The following is a 16905-nucleotide window of genomic DNA, read 5'->3' as shown; positions in this document are numbered from 1 at the left end:
TCAAGCGATTTGTCTCCTGCCATCTCTCTCCAGTCTCTGACAAACAGAGGCCAAGGACACCATTTTATCCCCTGGCTAATAGCCTTTTATGGACCTAACCTCCATGAAATTATCTAGCTTCTCTTTAAACTCTATTATAGTTCTAGCCTTCACAGCCTCCTCTGGCAAGGAGTTCCACAGGTTGACTACACGCTGTGTGAAGAACTTTCTTTTATTCGTTTTAAACCTGCTCCCCATTAATTTTATTTGGTGTGTTCTAGTTCTTCTATTTACGGAACTAATAAATAACTTTTCTTTATCGGCCCTCTCCACACTACTCATGATTTTATATACCTCTATCATATCCCCCCTCAGTCTCCTCTTTTCTAAACTGAAAAGTCCCAGTCGCTTTAACCTCTCCTCATATGGGACCCGTTCCAAACCCCTAATCATTTTAGTTGCCATTTTCTGAACCCTTTCCAAGGCCAAAATATCTTTTTTGAGGTGAGGAGACCACATCTGTACATAGTATTCAAGATGCGGGCATACCATAGTTTTATACAGGGGCAGTAAGATATTCTGGGTCTTATTTTCTATCCCTTTCCCAATAATTCCTAGCATCCTATTTGCCTTTTTGACCGCCGCTGCACACTGCATGGAAGTTTTCAGAGAACTGTCCACGATAACTCCAAGCTCTTTCTCCTGATTTGTCGTAGCCAAATTAGCCCCCATCATACTGTACGTATAGTTGGGGTTATTTTTCCCAATGTGCATTACTTTACACTTATCCACATTAAATTTCCTTTGCCATTTTGCTGCCCAGTCACTCAGTTTGGTGAGATCTTCTTGGAGTCCCTCACAGTCTGCTTCTGTCTTGACTATCCTAAACAGTTTGGTATCATCCACAAACTTTACTACCTCACTGCTTACCCCTTTCTCCAGATCATTAATGAATAAGTTGAAAAGGATTGGTCCCAGGACTGACCCTTGGGGGACACCACTAGTTACCCCTCTCCACTCTGAAAATTTACCATTCATTCCTACCCTTTGTTTCCTGTCTTTTAACCAGTTCTCAATCCAAGAAAGGACCTTCCCTCTTATCCCATGGCCATGTAATTTACACAAGAGCCTTTGGTGAGGGACCTTGTCAAAGGCTTTCTGAAAATCCAAGTATACTATATCTGCTGGATCTCCCTTATCCGCATGTTTGTTAACCCCTTCAAAGAACTCTAATAGATTAGTAAGACAGGATTTCCCTTTACAGAAACCATGTTGACTTTTGTCCAACAAATTATGTTCTTCTACATGCTTCACAATTTTATTCTTTACTATTGTTTCGACTAATTTGCCCGGTACTGAAGTTAGACTTACCGGTCTGTAATTGCCAGGATCGCCTCTAGAACCCTTTTTAAATATTGGTGTCACGTTGGCTACCTTCCAGTCATTAGGTACGGAAGCCAATTTAAAGGATAGGTTACAAACCACGGATAATAGCTCAGCAATTTCCCATTTGAGTTCTTTTAGAACCCTTGGATGAATGCCATCCGGTCCCGGAGATTTGTTAACATTAAGTTTTTCTATTTGTTCCAAAACCTCCTCTAATGACACTTCAATCCAGGACAGTTCCTCAGATTCATCACCCACAAAGGACAGTGCAGATTCGGGAATCTCCCCAACATCCTCAGCCGTGAAGACTGAAGCAAAGAAATCATTTAGTTTCTCCGCATGGCTTTATCGTCCTTGATTGCTCCTTTTCTAGCTCGATCATCTAGGGGACCCACAGGTTTTTTAGCAGGCTTCCTGCTTCTAATGTACTTAAAAAACATTTTGTTATTTCTTTTTGAGTTTTTGGCTAGCTGTTCCTCAATCTTTTTTTGCTTTTCTTATTACATTTTTACACTTGATTTGACAGTGTTTATGTTCCTTTCTATTTATCTCACTATTCTATTCTGTTCCCTGTTCTGTTCATTCCCTCTGTGAAACACCTGGCATTGACCACTGTCAGAAGACCAAACACTGGCTTAGATGGATCTTTGATCTGACTCACTTTGGGTCATTCTTATAGTTGGTTGCATCTCCTTCCCCACTCCCCCAATCTTAGTAAGGATGGGTGAGTAAACTTGGTGCCCAGTAAAATTTCATTGTCATTTTTCAAGGTTGAACTGACATGATGGGCATTCTACTTCAAGCTTTGTGTTGGGCATTGTATCCAGATGACTTTATGTATCAATTTTTTCCTTGTAGGAGGTGTCAAATGCTGCTGGGCAAGGGGTTGCTATCACTGGGAACAACACTTTCAACAACTGGAATTGGCCTAATGCTGTTATCTTTGCTGCTACAGTAATCACTACAATCGGTGGGTATTTCACATGTAAAGTCGTCTGGCCTTTAATTTTTAAGCCCCAATGATGCTGTGTCATGTCCAAAGGGCTGTCCGCTGAAGGACAATAAAAGCTTATAGGAAGTATCTATAAATCAAAAAAAAAAAAAACTTAGAAAATGTATCTTTGAGGCACATTTGGTGGGGAACTGACACTTTTTCAGTCTGTTTTCCACAGTACTCAATCCCTTGAAATACATCATAGAAATGTTTCCCTTGCAGAGTCATTGCAGATGCAGTGTGCTGACAAGGTGGGGTTCATGTGTTCTTAGTGCCAGTCGAAGCTTACGCTTGCCCAGAGTATTGCCTTTAACTTAAAGGAATGTTCTTTGGGGCTTGGAGCATCCGCATATGTGAGAGATTTTGTGAAACTCTCCTATCACGTATAGTTCCACGCGCTCCCAAACAATCTGTTGATAAATGCACTGTTATTAGCGAAAGAGACAGATCTGAAGGCTGTCCTGTCTGTCTCTTGTATTTTTCATAGGTAAAGCTCAGCAGAATTGAGTCACTCTCCTAAATCTGTGTGCTGATTTGTTCATGTGAAACCCTATAGTACCATAAAACTTATTCCTCATAGGGTATGCAAACAGATGGTGCTGCAGAACTTGGAAAATTAGCTGCAGCTCTTTTGCAAAGATCTTCTTTACCATTGCAGAAGATATGGATTTCCCATGGGCCCAGAGAGCCCTGCAAGATGCAGGAAAACATTAGGGGCACTGTTTATTGCTTTTGTTTTGACAAGGAACACATAAAGTGTTTGCAAACACAAACTGACCATGGGAGGTGGAAACCTTGCTGCTAAACCAAATTGTTCTGCTTGTTACTATTATTAAAAATCTTTTTTGGGGGGAGGGGGGGCGAACCCTGATTTTATTGTTCTTTAAACTTCCAGTAAAAAGTTAAAGAAAGCAAAAACGGATTTAAACAAGGAAGTACTGACGCCGAGGGGTTAGACACGTAGCTAGCTGTCCTTACTGGGACTGTGGTCAGAATATCTGTTCAGCACTATCGGAGGCCCAAGCCCTAGCCAAGGCATCTTGCTCTGTCAAACCTTTCCTCCACCTCTTCCCTAGCAGGCTTTCTTTAGCTGCGGAAATGCCAGGACAAAGCTTAGATGGATCTCATAAAAAGAAAATTTATGCCCCAGGGACAGTTTTGGCTTCTCCTTCCTTGGGTTGTGTCTTCATTAGGAGCATATTACTGGTATAGAAATGCCAGTGTTCTACACCAACAAAGTACTCCTGGTGTGGATGTAGCTATATGGTTAAAGGTGCACTTAGTACTAGTAAAGTAAAACCACCCCCACCTATAAATCCCACGGCTACGTCTACACTGGCATGATTTTCCGGAAATGCTTTTAACGGAAAAGTTTTCCGTTTAAAAACATTTTCAGAAAAGTGTGTCTAGATTGGCAGGACACTTTTCTGCAAAAGCATGTTTTGCAGAAAAGCGTCCGTGGCCAATCTAGACGTGGTTTTCTGCAAAAAAGCCCCGATCGCCATTTTCGCGATCGGGGCTTTTTTGCAGAAAATAGTACTGTGCTGTCTACACTGGCCCTTTTGCCCAAACAGGAGCAGCATAGTATTTCCGCAAAAGCACTGACAATCTTACATGAGATCATCAGTGCTTTTCCGGAAATTCAAGCGGCCAGTGTAGACAGCTGGCAAGTTTTTCCGCGAAAGCAGATGATTTTGTGGAAAAACTTGCCAGTCTAGACACAGCCCACAGGAGAAGCAAACCATGTTGGTAACAGAATAGCTTTATTGGTAATGCATCTACAGTAGGGAATTCTGCCCGCACAGCAGTGTTTATTAGGAATCACACCTCTCCACACCCCTGACTGAACATCTATGTCAGCAGACATCTGTAGTCTTAGACATACTCTTATTCTTATGCTTCAGGGGGTAGCTGAGTTAGTCTGTACAGGAAAAAAAACAACAAATGGTCTGGTAGCACTTTATAGGCTAACAAAACATGTAGATGTATCATGAGCTTTCGTGGCACTTCAACCATTTGTTGTTGTTTTTTTCTTATTCTTATGTCTCCATTAGTAAATGTGTAGAGGATGAAGTCTGACTCAGGTTTGAATAATGTATAAGACTAAAAATTTTCACAATATTTACTGGAAGAAAGAATTCTTTTTAGAACTCTCCAGGTCAGGTCTCTCTTTAATTTCCTGCTTATCTGGTCCACAGAGAGACTACAATTCCCTGTGTATATTCTGAACTGCCTTGAATTGGCATCTGTGTAATTGTCTTTTATCTCTTTCAGGCTATGGAAATGTTGCTCCAAAGACGCCCGCTGGACGTGTCTTCTGCGTATTTTATGGCCTCTTTGGAGTTCCTCTCTGCTTGACATGGATCAGTGCCTTGGGAAAGTTCTTCGGTGGGCGTGCCAAAAGGCTAGGCCAGTTCCTAACAAAGAGAGGAGTAAGCCTGGTATGGATTTATGCTTGTTTTTCTTCTTGTTGGGTGTGGTTGGTATATGACTTGAACATCTAGTTCTTCGGCTATCTGCTTAATCTTGGTAGTGTACTTTGCTCTTAAGGGCCATATTCTGCAATGGGGTTACATGGGTTGAACTGAGCAAAGGACTGAGCCCTGTTCGTAAGCTCTCTCAGACAAGGTCCATGTCCACTAGAGTTTGTACAGCACTTATCGCAAAGGGGCCTTGATTGGGCCTCTAGCTTATACTGTCATACAGACATTTAATAATGTTCTAGTCGCTATGGCGACAGTTACAAAAGAGTGTAACAGAGATGCGTACAACATTATACATAGCTGAGTGTTTGCAGTAAATCCAAGCAAGTACAGGACACTGTTGAGGGCGAAATATAGATGTGTATGTATGCAGACAAGTAAATGGGGTATATGCAGGAGTTGGGGAAGAATGGGAAGGAAATTGCTAAAATTCTCTCCATATATATCATGAATTGCAGTGTGTGTGGTGATTATTCTTACAGCTACTCCCATCGCAATATCCTCAGCCCTCAGTACAGAGTATGAGTGCTGTGGGCCCAAGCTCGGTGTCAGAACGAGTTTTGCCCGTAGAGAATTAACAGGCAGATGTGTATTACTTTCAGGCCGGTTCTCTCAAAGGTGTTGGTGGTGTCACCTCCCCCCTAATGCAGTTTGAGTGGCTTGTGTGGGTTCCAAAAACCTTTGCTAGAATTGAAGCCTAGGAATTCAGAATTCTGCATGGTTAATTCATGTAACATATCCTGGCTCTCCTTTTTCTCCTGAGCCCTGTCAACCCCATAGTACTCCTACACTGATCATTTGCTCCCTTTCTGACAATTGTGCTTCTGCCTACACTGTCCTTTTGCAGCCCCCTTCCTTTCTACCGAAACATGCCTTATCTTTTACTCCAGCAGCAACTGTGCAGGGTCGGTGATAGGCTTGTGGGCAGTATTTATGGCCAGCATTGATGGATGTGAGATAAAATGCATGGGGTGGAAGAAAACGACTTGTATGTAAATTTTTTTTTTTTTTTTCCTTCACAGCGAAAGGCACAAATTACATGCACAGCTATTTTCATTGTCTGGGGAGTTTTAGTTCATCTGGTCATTCCTCCCTTTGTCTTTATGGTGACTGAAGGCTGGAACTACATTGAAGGTCTCTATTTCTCATTCATCACAATCACCACCATAGGATTTGGAGACTTTGTGGCTGGTCAGTTAATTCCCTGTTTTTTTATATATTGCCTGAGGTGTGTAATGTAAATGTAATGTCTGTGTAAATGTCAGTGGTGAGTGTGTGTGTGTTTTCAGCTTCCTGAGGTGTGGATGCATCTGGAGGCTTTTGCATTACTGAAGCTTTTATTAAAGATCAGCATTATTCCAAGAGACTCTGGAGCTGGCCCTGCAAGCAACTTCTCAAAAATGGCAATTTCTAGACTCTTTTCTTTCCCCAGTCTCTGCAGAGCACTGAGCTGACGAGAGTGAGTGGTAAGGAGAGTTGTCTCCACACTGTGGAGTAGGAGATGCTGCTCCTTTCTTATCCTTACTTGTGCTGATCATAGCAATCACAGGACTTTGCTAGTGTCTCATCATTTTAGGTGTGACCCAGAGGACTTGTGGTCTAACCTCATTAATTAAAAAGCTTTGGGTTAGGCCAAAGAGCTGGGGAACCGTGAAGCCCCCAACTTTTAGTTGACATCAGGCAAGTCAATTGAATTCTTTATGGCTATCTCAATAATCATAAGGTGAGTTATAAATATTTCACGCACACACACTTCTGCAACAATCACAACTTTTTAGAAACAAGCCTCATAGAGTCAATGTAAGGCTTGCATCTGACGAAGTGGGTCTTTGCCCACAAAAGCTTATGCTCCAATATATCTGTTAGTCTGTAAGGTGCCACAGAACATTTTTTTGCTAACGCTCTGATACTTGTTAGGCAAGTGTTGTCGCTATTTCTCAGATGGGAGAAAATGAGACACCAGCTTTTGAGGCCTAATATTTGAGTGACTTTCCATCTTGGGTGCTCAACTTCAGCCACCTAGACTTTGCTTTGAGTTCTACTAGTTTCCCAGAAGTGCAGTGAGCTCATAAATTAACTCAAAGCAGTGGGAGCTGTGGATGACTAGCACCTCTAGATATCTTGGGCTCAATATTCAGAGTTCATCGTCATAATGTAGAAGGCACTCCTGAAAATGTGGACCTGGCTTGTCCAAATCCACCCAGTAGAGTTTGAAACAGAATGATTCCTGGCTTAGACTTGGATAATTAAATTGTTCTTTCTCCCTAACCCATTTAAAAACATTGGGTTTTGTATAGAAAAATGATTTATATAGAGTAACTAATTCTAGGAGAGTTTAAATACAGACCTCCCCATGTTTTCAGTTTCAACTTTGTTCTTGGTGTGAAAATGGTGTTTTGAAAACACTTCAAGATTCTTTATTGGATTTTACATCATATCCAGACAAAAACTTCCTTCAGCTTTATATATACTTGTTTTGTTTTGCCTTCTTTACAGGCGTAAACCCGAATGCAAACTACCATGCCCTTTACAGATATTTTGTGGAATTGTGGATCTATCTGGGCTTAGCTTGGCTTTCACTCTTTGTCAATTGGAAGGTCAGCATGTTTGTGGAAGTCCACAAAGCAATCAAGAAAAGGAGGAAAAAAAGAAAAGAGTCCTTTGGAAACCACTCTCCCTCTAAAAAGTCTCTCCAGATGGGCAGCTCCAAGGATGTGAACATCTTCAGCTTCCTTTCCAAGAAGGAAGAAACTTACAATGATCTCATCAAGCAGATTGGAAAGAAGGCTTTGAAGACAAGCAATGAGAAAATGAGTAAAGCAGAAAATGCCAAACCAAATATCCAGCATGCCAACAAGGATGCCCAGGTGATATACACAAAGAGGAAATCCTTTGATTTTGACAAGGTGTCCCTGGGACTTAGAAATGGCCATGTCATGAGGCACCTAAATGACAAATGCACTGGAGAGAGTCATCTGGAGGACACCATGTTTGTAAACCAGCTAGACCGGATCAGCGAGGAAGAAGGGGAAACTTGGGACTCCAGGGATAACCGACCCCTGATCTTAGAAAGTGCCAATATAACTTTTGTAAATGAGGAAGAAGACGATGAGGAAGATCTTTCAGATGATGAGGAAACTTCAAAGTCCTCCATGGATGACAATCTTGCAGAGGAACCTGAGACTCCCAAAAAACTGGTGAAATTCCCATCCTCTGATGAATCTACCTGTACGAGTAACGAGTCAGAGATTTCAGTGCCTTATGAACAACTAATGAATGTGTACAACACAGTAAACAATGTAACAGCTGCAACATGAACCAGCACATGTTTTAGCAATGGTTTTTTGAAGGTGATTAATACTGTCTGTTCAGAACTTACGCAGAAGGAAGGCAAATGTATTAGCACCTTCTCTTTCTAACACCAAACCAAAAACCTCTTATGTCTTAATGTCATCAAAAGTTGTTTGCTTTTGGAGTCCAATCAATCAGCTTTGCTTGTCTGTGTTAGACCAGTTACAAGATGACAATTCAAAGCTTAACGCATCTTCCTTCCTCTTGGGACTCTAGTTCTTTGAAGTGGGAGGAAATGACTAAAGTTGTTACACTGGGCCTATTTTTTTGTGCTTTTTATGGGAGAATTCATTTGTTGTGAAACTATCCAGTTGCAGACAAATTGGTTTAGGCATATAAACCATGGTAGATTACTGAACTAGGTGTTCACCTCTGGAAAGGTGGATACAAGTCCTGTGTGGATCACAAGTGAAAATAAATTTGGGGTCTTATTCCAGCTACCCATTGCCAACTTGCTATCGCTAGATGTGGCATAATTGGTAGCGTCTCTCTAATAGAAGTTTGGGACTAGAATAGTAGGATGTACTTAAGGTCAGAGTTGAGGTGCATTGGCAACAGTAAGTAAAGAAGCATCAAAGTGCTATCATGGTGTTTGTCTGGATTATGCCAATGCTATTAGTAAATGGTGAGCAGTAAATTTATGAACAAAAGTATTAAACTAAAAACACCAAAGAAACTGGTTTAGAGAGAGCCTGTTTAGCAAACAAAAACCTACCTGGGACAAAATCATCCTTAGGGGCATGAAAAGCACTTGTGGTTAAAGTTCACTGTGTCCAGTAGCCAAGAACTGTACAAGGCCTGCTTGATCAACATAGAGGAGCACAAAAGATATGACAGACTTTTTACATTGCAAGTGTCCTTCTACGGTCCATAGTCTAAAGAAAATACTTGAATACACTTTGTCTGTAGAGATGAAGTTTTAGTTTCTCTCTCCTTTTTAACAAAATCACCTTTTTTTAGTAGTTGATCCTGTCTCCATGTTTCAATGCCTGTCGAATGGACCTGAAGAGCTGCTACAGAAACCTGTACAATATGACCAGTATCTCTGTTTTAGATATCCTTGCTGTATCTCCCCAATTTAGTACTTCAGATTAGATTTAGAGTTGAGATCGTTTTAAAAACAGTCGCGTTTTGCTTATGGTATTTTTAAAAGCATGATCCATGTGGGTATTCAGTTAGATATCCTGTTGACAAGAAGTTCTGAAGCCACCTACTGTAAAACCAGGAATGTCTGTATTGATTGCGCTTTGGAAATTGGTATTATGTTCATGAACGTATAACCTGATTGTAACAAAGGGCAAGATCCTGCTCTGTTTAAAAAATGTTGAGGGGAAAAGTAGAATTAACTGAATTGGTTTCAGCAGTTATTCCACCTTTACAGTGTCATAGTGGAAGAGGGAATCTAGCTCAAAGCATAATTTCATACTTTTACTGCTTTTTGGAGTCTTGATGAGTAGATACATCAGATTTGCAATAGACAAGAACAAGTGAGTGTTTGTACTAGGATGGTTTTGATGAATTATAATAGGTCATTTTTTCACAGCCTTTTATGACTCCAGCCCTTCAGGTATGCCTCCTTGTGTAGAGAGTCATGGATAACAGGTATATCTTAGTGCCACTGAGGGTTTTTTCTAACCATAAGAAATGAGGCAGGGCCCCATTTATGGAGGTGTGACTTTACTGTAGCAGGTCTTATAGTCTCATTTTAAAAAAATGCACATCACTTGGAAAAAAAAAAAAACACTCCAAAAACTGTTCTTGTTCTCCAGCTTGTCTTCCATTGTTGACACCAAAATCAAAAGCTCTAGTGACAGTTACCTGCGGGTTAAGGTAGGGGAGAAAGGCACACCAAAGAGATAACGAAAGTAAGTCTAGCTGCTCGGTATTCTATGTTAAATAGAGAAGAGAAGCAGCCAAAATGTGGTCTGTAGAGTTTTAGAATATGGTTCTTTAATACAGGAATTACATGACCCAGACACTTTGCTTGGCTACTCTGACTGACTGAGATAGAATGTTGTACCTTGGAATTTATAACCTCCATATCCAAATGCATCTGTTTTTAGAGATGTAGAGGGACATAATCTGTTCCATGTTATCAAATTAGTTGCAGCCTTCTGCCATGCTGCTGACATGGCTCTTGTTTGGACTTTCCTGACCTACAGTATAAAAGTCTACAGTATAAACACCATGGATTTTCAGATACTGATTAACTTTCCTGGAACTAAATGCAGATTTTTTTTTTTTTTTTTTGAGACAAACACACCTGATAGTATTGTGCTCAAGACAGCCCACCCATGTGCCTTACCGTAAAGCTATTGAGCAAAATTCACCTCTTTGCAGTGGGCCAGCACAAGGGCTGTGCACCAATTAAATCCTGCTTTGCATCCACAGATTAAGTAGAATTGAATTGGTATATTGCAGAGGGCCCACACAAAAGCAAAGAGGTGATTTTTGTTTCCCTAAGTATTCTTCAGATCCTAGTGCCATCTCAGAATTGCTTGAGTTCTAAGCCAGCCAGCTGTCTCTGTCATCCGTGTTTTAGCAAAGTAATAGTCTGGGGCCAAAACTAGCATTGTCTCCTTGCCCTTTGAGCCACGTGTAGTGAACCAGACGTGTGCCCGATGTTTTAGCTCTTGATCATAAAAGTGCCTCTAGCTAGTATCAATTCCCAGATGCTGCTTGGGGAAAATTTTGTATAATGTGAAGTAGTTCAAAGAAACTTAAGTTTACGATTTACCACCATTTAGAATTTGACTGGGGTTTGTGAACCGAGGCTGTGCTTTGTTCTTCAGTAATTTCAGTTTTATAAATGGGATTATGTGGTCAGCTGCTAACTTTAATAAAAACATGAATGGCAGATATAGATGTATGTAGAGGGGAAGTCCTTCCAGCTGACTAATAACTGTTAACCTACTTCTAGCCATCTCTGGGCCATTAAATTTGAATGTGGTTTCCCCTTTCATGCCTGATTACCATTTGCCAAGATGATCTAAGGCTGTAAAAGACATTGGCACTCACAACAGGGTCTTGTGATGAAGACTACATCCAAATTATAAAGACAAGGCAGACTCATCTTCCACTTAGCTCTCGATCAGTGTTATTCCCTTTGTCTTACGCCAGTTAGGGTTTCAGTGGTGTCTGTTTTGTGGCAGGCAGACTAATAAATCTGATACATTGGTACAAAACTGCTGAGTAATAGACAAAATGAGCATGGGTTCTTCCAATGCTGGGGTTTTGTGTGAATCTGTTGCTGCCAATGAATGTCATAAACTTAAAACCAGTGCTTACTGACCTTGTTATCCTACATAAGATCTGACCTTGTTATCCTACATAAGATCTGACTCCTCTTCATTTGATTTCAGTGTTACATATAAAAATATACCACCATTCTCAGTAAAATAGGAATTTAAAAAACACAGAAGCCCTAATGCCCTTAATAGGAGCTTGAGAGCTCTATCTTTTCTATATTCTTCTTGCCTTCTAGGCTTCAGTCTACTAAGAGACCCTAAGGTCTGTGCAGCCCCGGTGATCTCATTTCTGTCACTCCGTCACATGAACACGTCTGTTTGTTCTTTGTGTGTTTGGTGATTGTCACTGGAATCACAATGTATGTAAATATTGGATGACTCTGTCAAATGTAATTTATTTTAATATTTTGCAATAAAACGTGAATTGTGTAGGTTTCCTTCATTCATAATTGGGTGGGGAGAGGAGGGAGCAGAAGAGGGATCAAGGAACTGAGTCTTATTTCTGTGACCCCATACCATTGCAAGTTAAATACACTGTACTTTGAGGGAGCAAAGTTTGTCAAAAAGACATGTTGGACCAGAACCCAGCATTTGGAAGGTTAGCCAAAATGACATTTTATACACATGTATGCTTGTGTACCTATATCCGTGCTCTAAATCCTTCGTTCCACAATGTCTAAGTGGGAGGCAGATAAAAAATAATCGAATTAAAACTAGGAACAATCCTCAGTTGACCATTGAAAGAGCTAGAATACTGAAGAGCACTTTGTCTCCAGCAGTTTAATATATGGAGCACCAGAAGCTCCCATAAAGATCAGCGGGAGATGGGGGGTGATAAACACTTACTGCACAGGTACCCAAGTCTGAATATGGCCTAATATCTTGTATATGTTCCAATGGCGCACTCTAGCTATTTAATATCTAGCAGTTGATGACAGAAAGTACGAAGCCAGGCACAGGGGATTCGTGGCAGCATTCAAGAGATTCACTGCCTCTCTCCCCGCCCCACTCTGCCCCTGCATGATCCCATCCAATGTCAGTTACTAACTGGGGTGCTCCCTCTTGTCCTCTCCTTGTCCCTCAAGGTGGTCCTCCCTGGCCCCTGCAGGCACCAGTTGCCTATGAGGTTGGGACACTGTTCAGCAGTGACTTACAGGGTAAGTTCTACCTTTTGCAATCTGACATAAGTATCTGTAATATCTGGTACTTTTCTTTTAGTGCTCTCACCTAAGGGCCCTAACCGGCCTTGAGCTTCGAAGTTTGGGAAAGTGCTCTGGTCAGCTTTTATGTGGTGGCATCCCTGCTGCTATGAGGTAGTGCTGTCTATTAGTTAGAGCCAGCCAGTTTCTGTTTGATTGTTGCTGACTCCTCATATCTCTTTGAGCAAGTCACTTCACCTTAGTGTGTACACTCCAGTAGAACATGGATGATACATAGTGCTGTGAGATCCTTGACTGAAAGGTTACTATGCAAGTACAGGGTTTATTAGATTTTGCCCCTCTTACAAACAGAGAATGACATGCTGAGCCATGGTCTGGATGATGGAGCTGATCCTATGTACAATGCCTGGACTCTGGAATGACTGAGGAATTCGATTTTGTGGTTATATATATAAGTAATGAAATTAGCCCTGCCCACAATACACAGCACTGCTAGGTGTCCTGTATCACCTGTGCAACACCCACGGACGGCCCTCTCACAGCTGCCTGCATTTTATTGGGGTTCTCTGGTGTGCCATCCATCTAGCTGAGGGGTGAGCAGGCACCAGACTGACTGGGGGTCATCCAGCTGCGTCTCGGCCGGGAGGGAACAGCTGGGAGGAGATGGTTGCAGTCCGGTGGCTCAAGGTGAGCCAGTACTGACCCCAAGCTCTGCTTGCTCTCCTCTCACAAGCTGCTAGCCTCCTGGGAGAGGAGCTGGGGTTCTTGGAGTTGTGATGAGGAGCAGGCATCCTGTCTGTCTGTCTCTGCTGTTCCCGTTCTTGTTTGGCTTTGAGAAAGAAGAGGTGGTTGCTGCTGTGACTCACTGAGGACAGATTACAGGAGGGTACACAATGAAAGAAAGGGAATGTGATATTGTCTAGCCTAATGGTGAAAATCATGAGCCAGACAAGACTTTAAAAAATGGGGTTGGGTTTGTCTTCTCAGTTTCTAATCATGTGTGCACCCCCGCCCCCCCCCCCCCCCCGGTTCATGCCCTGTCTGTCAAGTGTTGCCAACTCTCCGAAAGATATTGAGGTAAGACGGTGGGGCTCCCCCAGTGCAGAATCTCTCTTATACCTGCTTATTCCCCTGCCCAGCACTTAATTCTGCCTCCTACCCCCACATTCATCCTGCCCACTTCTCCTACTGCTCCTGCACCTCTCTATTTCTGTTGTGCTTCTAAGAGGCACACAGGATATTTTTCCAGGGAAAAGGCAACATGCCACATTTATTGTGAATACAGTAGAAAAGCAGTTAGCATCTGCTTCAGAAAGACAAACCTGCGTGGATGCACACACAGGTCTTGCAGATGATGCAGTTACCAGTCGGTCGTGTCCCAAATCAGTCTTGCTGGCTGAGAGACGAGCTCAGGGTTCCTCTGAGGACTGAACCCAGAGTTTTACTGACCACAGCTCCCTGTCTTATACATGTAAGTACCCATTTGGGTCTATGGGTATTGCAGTGCCATGGTGCAATCATCCATCCTTAAATGGTGTTAATCTGTGTTTCCCGCAGTTATCCTTTGATGCCTGTGGTCAGGCTTTCTTAGCTCTTGTTTGTCTCTCACCTTCGGGAGTGGCTGCCTGTCTCCAGGGCTCAATTCTTCTGCTCATTTCTTCAGCCCTCCTCCTGCCTCAGGCATGCAGGGTGTTCTCTCTTCATCTTCAAGTCTGGACCTTCCTGAAGCAAAATGCAGGACAATGTAGCACTTTAAAGACTAACAAGATGGTTTATTAGATGATGAGCTTTCGTGGGCCAGACCCACTTCCTCAGATCAAATAGTGGAAGAAAGTAGTCACAACCATATATACCAAAGGATACAATTTAAAAAAATGAACAAATATGAAAAGGACAAATCACATTGCAGAACAGAAGGAGGATGCGGGGGGGTGGGAAGGGGGAGGAAGGAAGGTAAGTGTCTGTGAATTGCTGATATTAAAGGTAGGGAGAGTGGGATGTTTGTGAGTTAATGGTATTACAGGTGATAATTGGGGAAACTGTCTTGATAATGGGTGAGAAAGTTCAAAGACTTGTTAAGTCCTTGTCGGTAAGTGTCGAATTTTAACATGAATGACCTTCCTGATAAATTTCACACACATTCTCCACTCCCACCAACCAGTGTGCAGACATACATAGTTACTGGAAGACACAACTTAGTTCGCAATTCAGCCCTGAGGCACAACTCCATTAGTTATGCTAACAGACAGTACAGCCTTCCAATAAACATTAATCAGGAGAGAGAGGGTGAAATAGAAGCAGGCGGAACTTATAAGCAAGTCTTTATGCATCACACTTATGTTCTTATAACCAATACTAAAATATACAGTTTGGCTACACTCCTCCTGCACTTCTGGGGTGGTTTAGCCCCTGCCCCTTTTTCCCAGGTTGGGGGAACTTCAGGGAAGTCCCCGCGGCCCCTTCCCTGGATTGGTTTTGCAGGGAGAACAGAGAGAGGAGCTACCTGTTTCAGGAAGGGGAGCTACCCTGAACAACTGGGCTGTTTCCTCTTAGGGTTACTATCCAGCCTGGTATTCCATGATTATGCCTCTTTATTTGAGCCTCAGCCCTCTGGGGTAGAGTTTCAAATACAAGGAAATGTCGAGTGTGTTTGTCAAGCAGAGGCTGCAGCTCAGAAAGAGCTCTGATTAGTCTGCGCCCAGATTGGTCTCTCCCCTGCATTGGCAGGAGGCCTAGTTCTATGCAATCCCTGGCTGCTTGACTCCTCCAGCTCCCAGCCCTGGGGAGAGGGCCCCGCAGGATGGCCCTGGCTGATGGCTGTCACTGTTCCCTGGGCTGGCCGTGACAGGGAGTGACACTGCCCCTACCGCCAGTGAGGAGTCCTGCCGTGGGTCCTCCTCTCCTTCAGTGCCACGGTCTGCTCCCCTTTCCGCTCTGCTCCTGAGGCGAGACCAGGGCAGTAGAGAACAGGGATGTAAAATCTCATTGAATTAGCTAACCGGTTAAACACAATGTGTAACCGATTAAATGAGGTAGGCTGGGGAGGAGGGACTTGCTCCAGCTGTGTGTGGGGGGGGGCTGCTTCAGCTGCCTGGAGTGACTTCCCCCCAACCTGTGGCAGGCCCCACTGGGCTGGAGCACGCCCCCCCACACACACACACAGCAGGCAGGGAGCTGTTCCATCCCCAACCAGTTAACCAAAACCAGTAAACCTCGTCTATTACCAGTTAACCATTCACATGTCTACTAGAGAAGCCAACCAGCCAGCAGGGGGAACCCCCTCTTTCCAGCCAGGGCTCAAATGTTCCACAGGCCTGGCACTTTCGGTGTCCTCGCTAGATTGGCTCCATTCAGCCCTGGCTGAAGTTGCCACAGTCTCCTGAATATTGGTGACACTGTAAATGAGGGGAGCATTCTCTTCCCCCCCCCCCCAACACATTTGCTCCTATGACGTGGAGCTTGAGGAGCTCCCCAACCCTTGCAACCAAGAATACAGAGAGACAGAAAGGAAGAGTCCAAATCCATTCCTGTCAACATTTCTAGCTGGGAAGGCAGCAGAGGTCCTGCCACCCTATGGTTGGCAGGCTGGGGGGAGGGGAGAGGAGTTGCCCAGCAAGCACACCCCTCACTGCAGCAGCTCTGATTCTGCAGGACTGGCTGGGCTCAGCTCCCAGCTCAAGGCATTGCAACCTGGCACACAGCATATGCAGTTTTGGCGAGATGGCACAGAGCCACTGAGTATAGCCAGCTCTCCAGTACAGAAGCCACCTCAACAAGTACAGAGCATTTTGTGGATCAAAGCAGGACCATGCCATGGGACTGCTGGGAAGTCTGCCCTCCCTCTTCCTGGTGTACATCTCCTGATGTTGAGATTAGGTTTTCAGCCCCTGCTTTCCCCAGGAGTCCTTTGGGTAGTTTTTTCCAGGGTGACTAGATTCAATTATTACATGTGGACCCTGCACTGCCTGGGATATTTCATGTATTAAGGGGAATATTATTTAGTTTCTATGTTGTCAGATGCCAGCCTGCCCATGGCATCTGGCATCATTTCTGCTTACGCATGTGCAGGCATGTTCCAGCAGAACAGAGGTTGTCTTTATAACATTGCTCAATTAGGACATCATTCCGCCCATTCTTGCACTTAACTCTCAACAAAATCAAGCCAAAAGAAGAAGCCTCTGAGGGAGGAGAGAGAGGAATAGAAGTCTACTAAAGGGTGGCAAGGTGCACGTGGATATAGAATCATAGAACAGTAAAAACTGGAGGAGACCTCAAGAGGTCATCAAGAACAGTCCCCTGCCCTC

The 16905-nt window shown here is 43.2% G+C and overlaps 1 protein-coding gene across 2 annotated transcripts in view; it reads left to right on the top strand.

The window, feature by feature from the left end:
• KCNK5 (potassium two pore domain channel subfamily K member 5) overlaps positions 1-11870 on the top strand; it is a 72903-nt gene extending 61033 nt beyond the window's left edge. For both annotated transcript variants that reach the window (XM_006126540.4, XM_075925082.1), the window contains 4 exons: positions 2224-2335; positions 4634-4800; positions 5865-6033; positions 7339-11870. In XM_006126540.4, coding sequence (XP_006126602.2) covers positions 2224-2335; positions 4634-4800; positions 5865-6033; positions 7339-8159 — 1269 coding nt within the window. In that variant the 3' untranslated portion in view covers positions 8160-11870. The remainder of the gene's footprint in view (positions 1-2223; positions 2336-4633; positions 4801-5864; positions 6034-7338) is intronic.
• The last annotated feature ends 5035 nt before the right edge of the window (positions 11871-16905 follow it).

Source organism: Pelodiscus sinensis, chromosome 3 (assembly GCF_049634645.1).
Source record: "Pelodiscus sinensis isolate JC-2024 chromosome 3, ASM4963464v1, whole genome shotgun sequence".
In the NCBI taxonomy this organism is placed as follows: Eukaryota; Metazoa; Chordata; order Testudines; family Trionychidae; genus Pelodiscus; species Pelodiscus sinensis.
Note: the sequence above shows the minus strand (reverse complement) of the source record. Positions and strands in the feature narration are given on the sequence as shown.